Consider the following 15534-nt stretch of genomic DNA (forward strand, 5'->3'; position numbering starts at 1 on the left):
GTCCCTTATAGGGGTGCCTGGGTGGCTCAGTCAGTAAAGCATCCAACTTTGGCCCAGGTCATGATCCCATAGTCTGTGGGTTTGAGCCCTGCGTCGGGCTCTCTGCTGACAGCTCAGAGCCTGGAGCCTGCTTCAGATTCTGTGTCTCCCTCTCTTTCTGCCTCTCTCTTTCAAAAATAAACACTAAAAAAAAATTTTAAAAAAAGAGTCCCTTATAATATTTCTTCCAGGGCTGGTTTAATGGTCATGAACTCCTTTAGTTTTTGTCTGGGAAACCCATTATCTCTCCTTCTATTCTGAATGATAGCCTTGCTGGATAGAGTATTATTGGCTGCAGAGTTTTCCCATTCAGCACTTTGAATATGTCATACCACTCTGTTCTGGCTTGCCAAGTTTCTGTTGAGAATTCTCCACCTAGGCTTATGGGTTTTCCCTTGTAAGTTAAGGACTTTTTTGCCTTGCTGCTTTTAAGATTTTTTTCTTTATCACTGTATTTTTCCAGCTTAATTATAGTATGTGCTGTTGGCCTGCATTTGCTAATTTTGATGGGAGTTCTCTGTGCCTCCTGGATCTGGATGTCTGTTTCCTTCCCCGTATTAGGAAAGTTTTCTGCTATTATTTCTTGAAATAAATTTTCTGCCCCCTTATTTCTTCTGGGACTCTTATAAAATGAATGTTACTACATTTGATGGAGTCACTGAGTTCCCCAAATCTATTCTTGTGTTGCTTAATTCATCTTCCTCTTGTGCAGCTTCATTATTTTTGATTATTTTGTCTTCTAGTTCACTAATTCATTCCTCTGCTTCTAACCAGCATACTGTTCATTGCATCAAGCAAGTTTTTAATCTTGTGTATTACACTCTTCATCTCTGACTCTTTTTCAGCTCATTTATCTCTGTGGTAAAGGTCTCACTGATGTTTTCTATTATTTTCTCAAGCCCAGTGAGTACCTTATGATTGTTGCTTTACATTCTCTGTCAGGCATGTTACTTGTATCTGTTCCATTTAGATCTCTGCCTGTGGCCTTATCTTGTTCTTTCATTTGGTATAAATTCCTCCATCTTTGCATTTTGTCTGAGTCTCTGCCTTCTGTTTGTTAGAAAAGCCAGTTATGTGGGGCGCCTGGGTGGCTCAGTGGGTTAGGTGTCCAAGTTCGGCTCAGGTCATGATCTCCCAGTTCGTGAGTTTTGGCCCCACGTTGGGCTTTGTGCTGACAGCTCAGAGCCTGGGGCTTGCTTCAGATTCTGTGTCTCCCTTTCTCTCTGCCCCTCCTCTGCTCACACTCTCTCTCTCTCTCAAAAATAAACATAAAAAAATTAAGAAAAGAAAAGCCAGTTAATGTCTTCTGCTCCTGAAATGTCCTTTTGAAGAAGAGGTTATGTAGTACCCAAGACATGACACTTCAGGGAGTGTCTCCAGTGTGTGCTGCATGTGATCTGCTTTTGTGATTTGGCTGCTCTTTTAGGCCACTTGTTTGCAGAGGTTCTCCTTGCCTTCTGTGGGCAATGTTTGGTCCTTGGCCTGAATATGGCAAGTTTTAAACTAGGTGTGCTTCAGTCTTTTTGTGAAACCAGACCTGACATCAGCTCCACCAGAACTGAGGCCTTACAGAACTCTCTGGTTGGGAGATGTGTGGGCAGGGGTTTGTGCCGGTCTTTTGGGGAAGTGGCTTGCTGTGCTGAGACTGAGGCAAGCTTAACTGAGAAGGGCAGTCCCACTAGCGCACAGCGGGGTGGGAATTGGTGTAAGCAAGTCTGGCAGCCAGTGTCCGTGCTGAGCTGCATCCCTCAGGTGGCTCTGTGTTTATGCTGAGGGGCTGGGGAGGGAAACACTGCCAGCTAGCTCTTTCATTCCCAGAGAGGCCTGAAGGAATAGTCTTCCTCCTGTGTACCCCAGGCGTTCTTCAGATTGCTGTTTCCATGCTGTCTTACCCCAGGTTATTTGCCTGCCTTCTTTCCAGGAGCAGTGCAGTGCCCTCCATTTTCTATCCCAGCGAAGCCTGCTGACCTTTCAAACTTCATGCTTTAAGCCCACTGGTTGCAAAACACGAAATTCAGCCCTTCTCATTTTCCTCATTTTACAAGCCAGTGGCTTTGGTGAAACATTCTCCTTGTGCATTCCCTTATGTGCCCACCGCCCCCCCCTGCCTCCCTCCCTCCCTCTTCTCTGCAACCACAGCTCCCTCCCCTCCACAGCACTCATGATCTGTTTCTCCCCTAAACAAAGTCTCTGTACTACCTACCTTTTTCAGTGTGGTCTCTTCTGTCCTTTTATTTGTGGTTTGTTCTGTCAGTCTTCAGGTTGGTTTCTGGGGAATTTAGGATGATTTGATAGTTATTTTTTTAAGTTAATTTATTTCTGAGAGAGAGCATGCACACATGAGTGAACAGGGGAGGGGCAGAGGGAGAGGGATAGTGAGAATCCCAAGCAGGCTCTGTGCTGTCAGTGCAACACCTGACATGGGGCTTGATCTCAAAAACCATTAGATCATGACCTGAGCCGAAATCAAGAGTCAGATGTTTAACCAACTGAGCCACCCAGGTGCCCCTGATTTGATAGTTATCTAGTCATGTTCATGGGAAGAGACAAGCCTCGTGTTCTCCTACTCTCCTACCATCTTCCTTTCTTCCTTCTATGTTTAATTTTTTGACCCATAAAAAAAGAATGAAATTTGATGATTTGCAACAATATGGATGGATATAGAGTATATTATGCTAAGTGAAATAAGTCAGACAGAGAAAGGAAATATATACCATATGATCTCATTAATATGTGGAATCTAAAAAAGAAAACAAAGGGGCGCCCTGGCTGGCTCAGTTGGTTGAGTGTCTCTTGAAGCGTCTCTTGATTTTGGCTCAGGTTGTGATGTCACGGTCTGTGAGATTGAGCCCACATCAGACTCTGCACTGTCTGCTTGGGATTCTCTCTCTGCCTCTCCCCTGCTCGTGCTCGCATGCTGTCTCTCTCTCTTTCTCTCAAAATAAATAAACATTAAATAAAAAGGAAAAAGAAACAGGGCAGGAATTTGTTGGGGAAAGCTGGTGTCAAAATAGAAACTGAGCAAGTCATTCAGCATTTTAAAAATAATAATAAAATATAATGGGGCATCTAGGTGGCTCAGTCAGTTGAGTGTCTGACTTTGGTTCAGGTCATGATCTTGTGGTTTGTGAGTTCGAGCCCCACATTAGGCTCACTGCTGTCAGACTGTTAGCGCAGAGCCCACTTCAGATCCTTTGTCCCCCTCTCTGTACCCTTCCCCTGCTTGTGCTCTTCCCAAAATAAATACATATTTAAAAAATAATAATAATTAGGGGTGCCTGAGTGGCTCAGTCAGTTAAGCATCCCACTTTGGCTCAGGTCATGATCTCATGGTTCATGGGTTCGAGTCCTGTGTCAGGCTCTGTGCTGACAACTCAGAGCCTGGAGCATTCTTCAGATTGTGTCTCCCTCTCTCTCTGCCCCTCCCCTGCTCATGCTCTATGTCTCTCAAAAATAAACAGTAAACATTAAAAATATGTATATTAAAAATAATAAAATATAAAAAAGAAAACAAGCAAGCAGAGTCTTAAATACAGAGAACAAACTGGTGATTGCCAGAGGGGAAGTGATTATGGTGATGGGCAAAATAGATGAAGTAGATTAAGAGGTATAAACTTTCAGTTATAAAATAAATAATTCATGGACATGAAAAGTACAGCATAGGGAATATATTCCATAATATTTTAATAACGTTGTGTGGTGACTACACTTATCACGGTGAGCATTGAGTACTGTATAGAATTTTCAAATCAATATGTCTTGCAAATGAAACTAATAAACATTGTATGTCAGTTATACTTCAAAAAAAATATACAGCAATTTAAATTTATCAAGGCACTATATCACTTTCCTAGAATGGGGTGGTTAAACTACTGCTGACTGGCCAAATCAGGCCCATGGCCTCTGTTTCTACAGCCTGAGTATTAAGAATGGTTTTTACATTGGTAAAAGGTTGTAAATGAAAATTTTTTAAAAATGTCAATGAAAGTTTGTGTGGCTGGCAAAGCCTAAAACATTTACTGTTTGACATTTTATGGAAAAATATCCTGACCCCTATCCTAGATTATTTTTTAACAGATTTATTGAGGTATAATTAACATACCTTACAGTTTACACTGTGAAGTATACAATTTAATGATATTTAGAATATTTAGGTTTGTGCAACTGTCAACACAACAGAATTTTAAAACATTTTCATCAATCTAAAAAGAAATCCCTTACCTATTAGTAGTCATTCCCCATCCCAAGCACCAAACCTAGGCAACCACTAATCTATTTTCTGTCTCTATAGATTTGCCAATTCTGGATATTTCATATAAACTGCATCATAGGACTTAGTCTTTTCTGACTGGCTCCTTTTATAATTTTTCAATAATGTTTAATAGGTTCTCCATGTTTCAGTTGGATCGGTACTCCGTTCCCATTGATGGCTGAATGATATTCCATTGTATGAATATACCACATTTTGTTTATCCACTAATCCTTTGATGGATATTGAGTTTTTCCGATTTTTAGCTTATTTTCCAAATAATGCTATGATGATCATTCATATACAAATTTTGTATGGATATGCTTTTCATTTCCCTTGAGTATATACCTAGGAGTGGAATTGCTAGGTTTTATGCTCAATCTTTTGAGGAACTACTAGACTATTTTCCAAAGCAGCTACACCATTTTCCACTCCCACCAGCACTGGACAAGGGTTCCACTTTCTCCACCTCCTTGCCACCACTTGCTGTTCTGTCCTTTGGATTATGGTCATGCTAGTGAGTATGAAGTGCTATCTCATTGCAGTATTGATTTGCATTTTTCTTTAAAATTTTTTTAATGTTTATTTATTTTTGAGAGAAAGAGTGAGACAGAGTGTGAACAGGGGAGGGGCAGAGAAAGAGACAGGGAGACACAGAATCCAAAGCAGGTCTCAGGCTCCAAGTTGTCATCACAGAGTCTGACAGAGGGCTCGAACCCACGAACTGCAAGATCATGACCAGAGCTGAGGTCACTTAACCGACTGAGCCACCCAGGCCCCCCTTCTCTGTTAACTTCTAAACTATCTTCTGTTGGTATTACACACAGATGTTAATCTTGACTAATTACTAGGGTGGTTGCTTTATGTGTAGGTTGTAGGTGTGTGTGTGAGCACATGTGCATTTGTGTGTGTTTAAAAATGCTTTTTGGCATAAATTGTTCCAGAGTCTGATCCAATTAATGTAAGTCCCCTTTGAAGTAGTAGGGATCTTCTTAACTTTCTCTTTCTCTGGTTCCCTCTGTAAACCTGTGGCTGATCTTCTGTTTTGCATGTTGATATCATTGAGCTGTCAGCCTCTTTTTAAGCACCCAATACCAGAATCTCCTCTGTGGTTTTTGTTTTTGTTTTTGTTTTTTTTTTGTAGTGGTCTTAGACTTGAACATCCCCAACCTCTGTTCCAATTAAAGTCAGTCCCCTTAGGGGGAGATATAGAGCTCACTCTTCTTTTTTCTTTTTTTCTTTGACACACACACACACACACACACACACACACACAGATGAGCAAGAGGCAGAGGGGGAGAGAGAATCTTAAGCAGGCTCCACGCCCAGCATAGAACCTGATGTGGGGCTCAATCTCATGACCATGAGATCATGACCAGAGCCCAAATCAAGAGTTGGACACTTAACTGGTTGAGCCACGCAGACTCCCCTTAAGCTCATTCTTCTAATAACCTGCCTCTCCTCCTCCTGAGAAGAAATTTTGTACCACTGTTTTAGAGCTGGAGGTGGGAACAGTGGCACATTTCTCTCAGAGTGACAGTGCAGCTGTATGAGTAAGGGGCTGAGCAGGAGTCATAGTACCTGTCATTCTGAGCTTGCTTCTTCCAGCAAGCTGGAATCCAAAGATTCCATCTTCCATGGAAATCCTGTCCTATAAGCAAGCTGAAGTGAGGGAAATTGAGACCAAATAATCATAGTTTTCCATGCCTAGTTATTGGGCCTGAACAGAGGAAGAGAGCTCCAGGCCTCTCATTTGTGCTTTTTTTTTTTTTAATTTTTTTTAACGTTTATTTATTTTTGATACAGAGAGAGAGACAGAGCATGAATGGGGGAGGGGCAGAGAGAGAGGGAGACACAGAATCGGAAGCAGGCTCCAGGTCCTGAGCCGTCAGCCCAGAGCCCGACGCGGGGCTCCAACTCACGGACCGCGAGATCGTGACCTGAGCCGAAGTCGGACGCTTAACCGACTGAGCCACCCAGGCGCCCCACATTTGTGCTTTTTTATAATAGAGCTTCTGCAATACAGACCTGGGGGAGGAGGAGGAGAGATGCTGGCAGGATGCCTTCTGGAAATCCCTAACCTGGAAGCTGAGAGTAGAGGGACCCCCATCTTCTTGGCCATACCCACCTAAAGTCGCACTCATACTGAGCTGGGGGTGGTTGGTGAGCAAATCATGGTTCCAACTATCACAGGTGCTTACTGTTCTTACTGAGATTAGGAGATTTCTGTAAATAGAGGTTTGTCTGTTTTCTGTTTGCCTTTTGGATAGTTTCCTGAGAGTTTACATAATTGTGTTTTATAATTCACCAGTTATGTTTGTTTTGCTAGGGAGAGGGTCCATGGAACTCCTCATACTATCATTCTGGAAGTGCTACTCTTTTTTCCTAGATTATTAAACAAATTGGTAGTGCTCAAGATTTTCTATTTAATCTTCATTTCCTGGGACATTAAGAAAACTACAAATAGAGTTATTTTTATATAAACTATGAAATGTCCAGTTTCAACTGTTACTTTTCTATCATTGTATTTTAACTGTTTTTCATGAATAAGATATATTATTTTAACTTGCTTAAAGTTTTGTCTGGTTGAGACTAATTTTCTTGTTGCATTGTTGCCAAATAGACCCAGCTACTGAATCGTGCACTTGAGGAGATAAATGAATGCAAACACATCTGGAATATTCTGAAAGAAACAGGTACAGTGGGAACTAGGAGTTTGGTAACACAGTTATGAAAGGCATTTCAAGTCTAAATAACCCAGTCTTTATTACCAGAAATCTGTGCCACTTCAGTGCTTAATAACCAGTCAAGTGTTTCTTTGAAGACTAATTTTTCCCTACTGTCTGTATGTAGTTTGACTCTGACACACTGCTTGGACTAATAATTTTTTTACTTTGCTTTTTGTGGAGGTATAGTATTGAGTATAAAAATAGGATCATTATTGTTCAATATGACATTATTGCCCTTAGGTCACTAGATTTTGTGTCTAACTTAATCAAGCTCTGATTCTGAGTGAATGTAAGCTACAGAGCCTTCCAAATGATAATCATATCAGATACTATTAACATTTTGTTATGAAATAATAAAAATAGTAATAAACCTTTTAAAGTTATGTAGTAACTTGCTAATGTTTCTTCATTAAGGATGGTAGTGGCTTTTAGGTTTAGACAGACTTTTATATATTTTGTCCGTCTGTTCCTATTTCACTTAGAATTTTAAAAAATCAATATTGAATTGAATTACATGCCTTTTCAGCTTCTATAGAGATAACTATATGGTTTTTCTCTTTTGAAGTATTAATATATTGAATTAAAGTAATAGATTTCCAAAATTAAGTCATCATTGCATTTCTGGAATAAACCCTATTTGATCATGGTATGTTACTATAAATGTTGATGAATTTGGTTTCCTAATATTTAGAAATTATTGTTCTGTTATTTTCTTTTTGTGTATATGTGACATCTTTGATGAATTTTGGTATTGAGCTCTAGGAATTATAAGGAAGAACATAAACACATAAAATTTAATTCACCTCTCTCAGTCTCTGATAGGCATTTAAAAGAATTAAAACAACCAAAAGAAAGGGTAGAGAATACCTGAGTAACATTTATAGAAGATTTATTAGAAATATACACTATAGCCTGAAAATAGAAAATTAATCTTCTCTTTATGTGCCCTTTGAACATTTACAAAATTGATCACAAGGAAAGCCTAAATAAATTCCAAAACATAGAAGTAAAACAACTAATTGATGGAATCTAGAAACAAAACCCTTGACCACTTGGGACATTTTAAAACACAGAAACTACAAAATACTTAAAAAATACTGATCATGAAAATACTTTATAACAGAATCTAAAGTACTAAAGCAGTTCTCAGAGCAAAATTCATAGCTTCAATGACTTTCATTTAACAAGTATGTCAGAATGTCAACTGTCCACTGAGAAAATAATTTCTTCTTTCTAGGAACATAGCCGGACTATATATATACCTATATATTTCTATATCTGTATCTGTATCTCTATCTATCTGTATGTTATTACAGAATTGAAAATTAAAACAACAATGAGATACTACTACATACCTATTAGAATCACAAAAATCTAAAACACTAACAACACCAAATGCTGACAGGTATGTGGAGCAACAGGAAACTCCTATTCGTTGCTAGCAGGAATGGAAAATGGTATAGACACTTGGAAGACAGTTTGGTACTTTCTTACAGAACTAAACATACTCCAGGCACCTGGGTGGTTCAGTCAGTTGAGTGTCCAACTCTTGATTTCAGCTCAAGTCATGATCTCACAGTTCATGGGTTTGAGCTCCACGTCAGGCTCCATGCGGAGTGTGGAGGCTGTTTGGGATTCTCTCTCCCCCTCCCTCTGCCCCTCTCCTGCTTGCTTCCCTCTTTCTCCCAGTAAGTAAGTAAGTAAATAAATAAATAAATAGCATTTAAAGTAAAATAAAAAATTTTTAAAAAGGCAACAGAATTGATTTTTAGGTTTTGATGCTGTCGTATGTTAGATTAAATGGAATAGCAGATCTTGAGTACATTTATAATGTTTATTTTTAAAATTTTTTTAATCCTAGTTAATTAACATACACTGCTACACTAGTTTCAGATGTACAATATGGTAATTCAACAGTCCCATACATCACTCTGTGCTCATTAGGACAAGTGCCCTTCGTAATCCCCATCACCTATTTAACCCATCCCCCCACCACCACCGTCCCCCCTCGTAACTATCAGATTGTTCTCTATAATTAAGAGTCTGTTTCTGGCTTTATCTCTTACTTTTTTCCCTTTTCTTGTTTCTTTTGTTTCTTAAGTTCCACGTATGAGTGAAATCATATGGTATTTGTTTTTCAATTCTGTTGTATAAAAATCTGCAGTATTCAAGCTTAATGATAATCTACTGTCAAGTCTCTGTAACCATAATAAAAAATATAAAAACATAAACTAACAAACTATTATTTAGAAGTTTATAAAAAAGGACAGATTCTTATACAACCAATGCAGATAACTATACTGCCATGAAAAGTAGGGAGACTTTGTAAAAGAAGGAGGGGTAAGATAGGGAAGAGATGAATGAGAACCATATTATTTTAAAGTATTTTAATTTAATTTACAGATATAGTGTCTACTAAATTGTTTTGAATTACAAATAATTTACTAAGAAAAGATTTTCTCCTATATTCAGAAAATAGAACATTAAAACAACATCAACAATATTCCAAATACATAACCACAATAAGATTTCCCACGTCAATTTATTCAGTCCTATGTAATTGATGTTCTGCTGGATCTTGGGCCAGCCGTCTGCTTTCATAAAACTGTATGCTTTTAAACTAGAAAAAAAACCTGGAAATCCTCATTAAGTGCACTGGTATGGTCCCAAAGTTGTCTATGCAGTGTCAACTCAGAAACTTGTAATCTAGAGTCTATTCTGACATGTCGACAGTTTGAAGTACCTGATATAGCCCTTTCCTGTGAGGCTCTGAGACTGTAGTACTTGGTTAAATATACAAACTCTTGCCTGTCACTTATGGTAGAGTGTTCAGGAAAACATCAGAGTAAAACAAAAACTGTTTGTACATTACAGAGATTTAATGTCTGTGGTTAATTTAGTAAAGTAACCAATAATATCAGAATGGAAGGAAAGTAAAATTCTCTGTTGGGGTACAGTACATAACTACATCATGAGAGTTTTTTAAGTTTATTTATTTGTTTTGAGAGAGAGAGAAAGTGGGGGAGAGGCAGAGAGAGATGGAGAGAAACAATCCCAAGCAGGCAGAGCCTGATGCAGGGCTTGAACTCATGAGCCTGAGATCATGACCTGAGCCAAAACCAAGAGTCAAGACATTTAACCAACTGAGCCACCCAGGTGCCTCTGATTTTTTTCTCTGACCCGCTGATTATTTAAGATTATGTTATTTAATTTCCATATATTTGTGAATTTTCCACTTTTCTCTCTGTTACAGATTTCTGTATTCTGTGGTGATCAGAGAATATGCTTTGTATGATTTTAGTCTTATTAAATTTATTGAAACTTGTTTTGTAGCCAGATATATGGCCTATTCTGGAGAATATTTCATGAGCACTTGAGAAGAATATGTATTGTGATATTGTTAGGTGGAGTATTTTCTATATGCCTATTAGGCCTAATTGATTTATACTGTTGTTCCCATCCTGTATTTCCTAGTTGATCCTCTATCCTGATATTCTGTCCATTGAAAAAAAACTTATAAGACTTATGATTAGTTTTCTCTTGAGGTTTTACTCAAGATAAAATCTCTAGGAACTGCTCAGAAGGTGTGCAATTTCCAAAAATTTTTATGTTAGTAGAGTTTTACTTATAAAACTTTAATATAAGGAAGGCTAAGTATCTCTTCTGATTTTGCAACTCTTACAACTCTTAAGGAATACTAACCCATCAAATGAACCTAATTACTTCTCACATTTCTCTCTTTATGAGGAGAAAGAATGAATTTTTGCATTTTTTCAGGGTTCCTTTTGGAAATCTGAAAGATAGTTTTAGGTTTAAAAGTTATCCTGAAACCTTTATATCTTTTATATCTGGTAAAGTGGCTTTTTGGAAGGCAAATCAAAAGTTGTTAGAGGGGATTTGGGTACTTGATTAAGATAGGATCATGGATGCCTCAGAAACAACACGTGGTTACCTATCTAAACAAACTGACATCAAAACATTTAACTTATTTATTTTTAATTTTTTTAATGTTTTTTGAGAGAGACCGCAAGTAAGGGAGGAGCAGAGAGAGAGGGAGACACAGAATTGGAAGCAGGCTCAAGGCTCTGAGCTGTCACCACAGAGCCCAACATGGGGCCCAAACTCACGAACCATGAGATCTTGACCTGAGTCAGATGCTTAACCAACTAAGCCACCCTGGTGCCCTGACATCAAAACATTTTAAAAAGAAGCATAGGAGATAACACAATTATAAAGAAATTTAGCTCTTTGATAAATGAGGAAACTTTTGTTCTTTGCCTGCCATTAAATGATCAAGCATAAAGACAGCATAAAGATCAGAAAATTATGCAAGTAAAACGCAGACTCTGCTATCTAGGCAGATTACATAGAAAATAAAGAATAACCTTTCTTATTATAAATGAAGGCATTAATCAGTGAACTAAAGGAAGAAGTCCCATCAAAATCAATATAATTTTGCTACATTTAAATATGTTACAGAACTTTATTTCAGACTCAGGTTTAAACCAGTGCAAATAAAATTTACTTTCCAAATCATTCCTTCATTATATGCTCTTTTATATTCTGAAACAAACTGACAATCTATTCTGTGATCTGCCAGGTCAAAACTATTTTCACAGTACTAAGACATGTAGTTTCCCAGAGTCTATGTGATATGTGATACTGTAATAGATTGAATACAGAAGCATATATAAGAATCTAGCTATTTCTATTAAGTCAGATTAAGGAGATTTTCAGAAATTTACAAGTCTTCTCATTGATTTTTTTTTTAACATTTATTTATTTTTGAGACAGAGAGAGAGACAGAGCATGAACCAGGGAGGGTCAGAGAGAGAGGGAGACACAGAACCTGAAACAGGCTCCAGGCTCTGAGCTGTCAGCACAGAGCCTGACGCGGGGCTCGGACTCTCGGACCGTGAGATCATGACCTGAGCTGAAGTTGGATGCTTAACCGACAGAGCCACCCAGGCGCCCCTCATTGATTTTTGAAATACAATTTTATTTTGAAAATTGACATTAGCATTCAGTGATTTTGTCTCAGATAAGTTCAATCAGTATATATAAGTTTTCTGTTCTAATTTCTAATATGGAAGTTATTGGTAGATATAATCTACATATGAAAAATCTCTTTGGAAGCTCCTTATAATTTTTCCAGAGTGCAAAGGGGTCCCAAGAACAGAAGTTTGAGAAGTACTGCTTTAGGAATAAACTACATTTTCCTTTAAAAACAAAAACACATATCCATTTGTTAGATATTGCTTATAATATAATGTCAGCCACTTGTTTTAATTGTAACTTTTAACCAAAATAATTTTTATTTCAAAAAGAAAATTTAGAGAGGTGCAGTTGAGAACGATCTCTTACCCATAGCAAAGTTCATGAGCACACATAGCATAGCTTTCTGTGGCCACCCCCATCCCTTTTATTTATTTTTTTAAAGGAAAAATGAACACGTTCATTAACATCGCTCAGAGATACCAACTCTGCATAAATTAAGAAGTGATAGTATAAAACTTAAATCTGTGCTTTGTAATTAATATTTAAGTATTCGATTTTACTTAAAATTTGTCTTTTTATCCAGTAATTGTTTATTAATTAACTCAATAGTAGTCTAACATTTTAAGTTGACTAAATATCTTGGAAATTATCTTAAATCTAACATACTACAGCATATAGTTAGTGCTGAAATCAAGTTTGTCACAACAGTGATTCAATTTTAGTCAAATACACTTTACATTTTTTATAATCTTAAATGTTATATATGAGAACTGTATAACATTTAATCAGTAAACCTGTATACATTAGGAAAAAACAGACCCAAGTAAAATTAAATATATGCTTGTTTTATACTTTATACAGATAAATCTCAAAAAAGACCACTCTTTATTTTAAACCAAAATTATTTAACTAAGCTCATTTGCCAAAGATTTACCCTAACCTTAAAATGTTTCTGAGTTGGCAGAATTTTTTTATAAGAATACTTCTAGATTAGCATGTTTAAAGTATTAGAAGTTCAATTTCCTTTTTGTGGGAATTTTAAGAATATTTGTATATAAGTGCTTACTCATGTCTATAAGCCAGAAGAGAGCTCCTTTAACGTACAAGACTTTATAATATTTTGTGGGGACCAGCCAGACATGAGAAAACATTTCACACTCACATGATGTGAGGTCAAGGCCTTTCTCAATTATTGACAGAGAGGCACAGACATAGGGAGCTTATGGATTCAGAACTACAACTTCAGTAGCTACAGGTCAACAGTAAACACAGAAACTCACCAGTCCAGATACCATAGTGCTGTTTTCCCTTCCAGAAGACTTGAAATAATTGTATAATTTGAGCTCAAAATGGGCAAAAAAAAGCAACAAAAAAGGCTAACAAATTAAATTGCCTGTTGTTTCTTACCCAGGGACATAATCCATTGAATCCATTTACAGAAGTCACCAAATGGTCTGACCACATTCCCATTCATTGCTGCTACTGGGGGCAGGGGGAATAGCTTACTGGCTATATGCAAACCAGAAACAAAATGAAACATAAACTCAATAGGCAAGAAAAAAGTATTCATCAAAGTTTTGTTGGCGCTTGAAATTCAACCTGGAAGCCAAGAGAAGATGAGTTTAAGCAGTCCATGAAAATGAACATGTGTTAAAGATTTTATTTAGGTCACTAATTGATGAAGAAGCCTAAAGATTTTAGAACCAATTTCAATTTTAATTTCACTTTGCTTGTTTTTCTCTTGTTTTTTATATTCTTACTGTTAATTCAGCAGTATCTCTTCTCTCTTTTGTTGTTTATAGTTTACTGTTATTTCTGTGATGGTTTTATTTTGTCTTCTCATTTCCTTTTATATGTCTGAAATGGCTCATATTTCACTTTCTTTGTCTACAAGCCATTCCTGAGCTCTTGAATCCCTGCTTTATATTCTTATTTTATAGACATGATTACTTAATTAATATTTTGAAATTCAGGCTGACATATTTGGTCACTATTTTATTCTGCTTTATAACAATATTTCTCTGGTGAGAATTTTCTTCCTACCATTTTTCCTTATCTCGTTTTCAAGTAATATCTTCTACTGTTATTTCTTTTATCTTTTTTAAAGTTTTATTTTGTTGTGGTAAGAACACTTAACATGACATCTATCCTCTTAACAGAGTATGGAATGTACAATATAGTAGTGTTTACTATAGGTGTTGTGTTGTATAGAAGATCTCCAGAATGTATTCATCTTGTTCAAATGTAACTTTATGCCTGTTGACTAGCATTTCTTTGTTTCCCTTGCCCCCAGCTCTTAGCAACTACCATTCCACTCTTTGATTCTATACATTTGACTCTTTTAGTTATCACATATAAGTGGAATCATATAGCATTTGTCCTTTACTGACTGGTTTATTTTACTTAGTGTAATGTCCTCAAGGTTAATCCATGTTGTCACATATTGAATAATTTTCTTCCTTTTTAAGGCTGAATAGTATTCTGTTACATGTAAATAACACATTTTCTTTATCCATTCTTCCTTCAATGGATATTTACATTGTTTTCACATCTTGGCTATTGTGAATAATACTGCAGTGAACATTGCAGTGCTAATATCTCTTCAAGATCCTGATTTCAGTTATTTTGGATAAATACTAGAAATAGGATTGCTGGATTACAAAGTGGCTCTATTTTTAATTTTTTGAGGAACCTCTCTACTGTTTCCTATAGTGGCTGTACCATTGTGCATTCCAACCAACAATGTATAAGAGTTCCAATTTCTCCACATCCTTACCAAAACTTGTTATCTTTATATATATATGTATGTCTTCATGTATATAGTAGCCATTCTGAAAGGGCGAGTGATGTCTCATTGTGGTTTTTCTTTATAGATTTTATTTGTAAGTAATCTCTACACCCAATGTTGGACTTGAACTCACAACTCTGAAATCAAAAGTCACATGCTCTACTGACTGAGCCAGCCAGGTGCCCCTCGTTGTGGTTTTGATTTGCATTTATGTGATGGTTAGTGATGTTGAATATCTTTTCATATACCTGTTGGCCATTAGTATGTCTTCGTTGGAGAAATATCTATTCATGTCTTTACCTCATTTTTGAATTGGGTTATTTTTGCTATTGAGTTGTGATAAGTTATCTTTAATTGAGTTACTTTTTTTTTTGTTTGTTTGTTTGTTTTTACAACTAGTGTATTTGCAGAAGATTCATGTGGAAAGGAGGCCAGGGCCATGATTCAGTCTTGCAGAAATTAATGGTTATGACATAAGGTTGTTGTTGTATAAATGATTTCTTGTAGTCTCTACATTTGATAGAGGTGGCTATAGGGCTTCTCATAACAGATTCTTCTCTACTGCCTCACTAACAAGCTACATACTCTTCAGCGCTTTATCTTCTGTCTTCCAGATATGTTCCTTACACCAGCCTAAAAACTCTGTTTTCGTTATTATAGATAAAGGAAATGCACCTTGGGGTGTGCCCTTCACTTCGGAATGTTATACTTTTCCTGGCCTTTTCTGATAT

General features: G+C 36.9%; 1 protein-coding gene across 2 annotated transcripts in view; it reads left to right on the plus strand.

Moving 5' to 3' along the window:
* The window catches only part of TEX11 (testis expressed 11), a 246857-nt gene that overhangs the window by 189483 nt on the left and 41840 nt on the right, over positions 1–15534 (plus strand). For both annotated transcript variants that reach the window (XM_019428651.2, XM_019428652.2), the window contains exon 25: positions 6912–6984. In XM_019428651.2, the coding sequence (XP_019284196.1) occupies positions 6912–6984 (73 nt within the window). The remainder of the gene's footprint in view (positions 1–6911; positions 6985–15534) is intronic.

The sequence above is a fragment of the Panthera pardus genome, unplaced genomic scaffold (genome assembly GCF_024362965.1).
Source record: "Panthera pardus isolate Hobbes unplaced genomic scaffold, ASM2436296v1 HiC_scaffold_27, whole genome shotgun sequence".
Classification (NCBI taxonomy): Eukaryota; Metazoa; Chordata; class Mammalia; order Carnivora; family Felidae; genus Panthera; species Panthera pardus.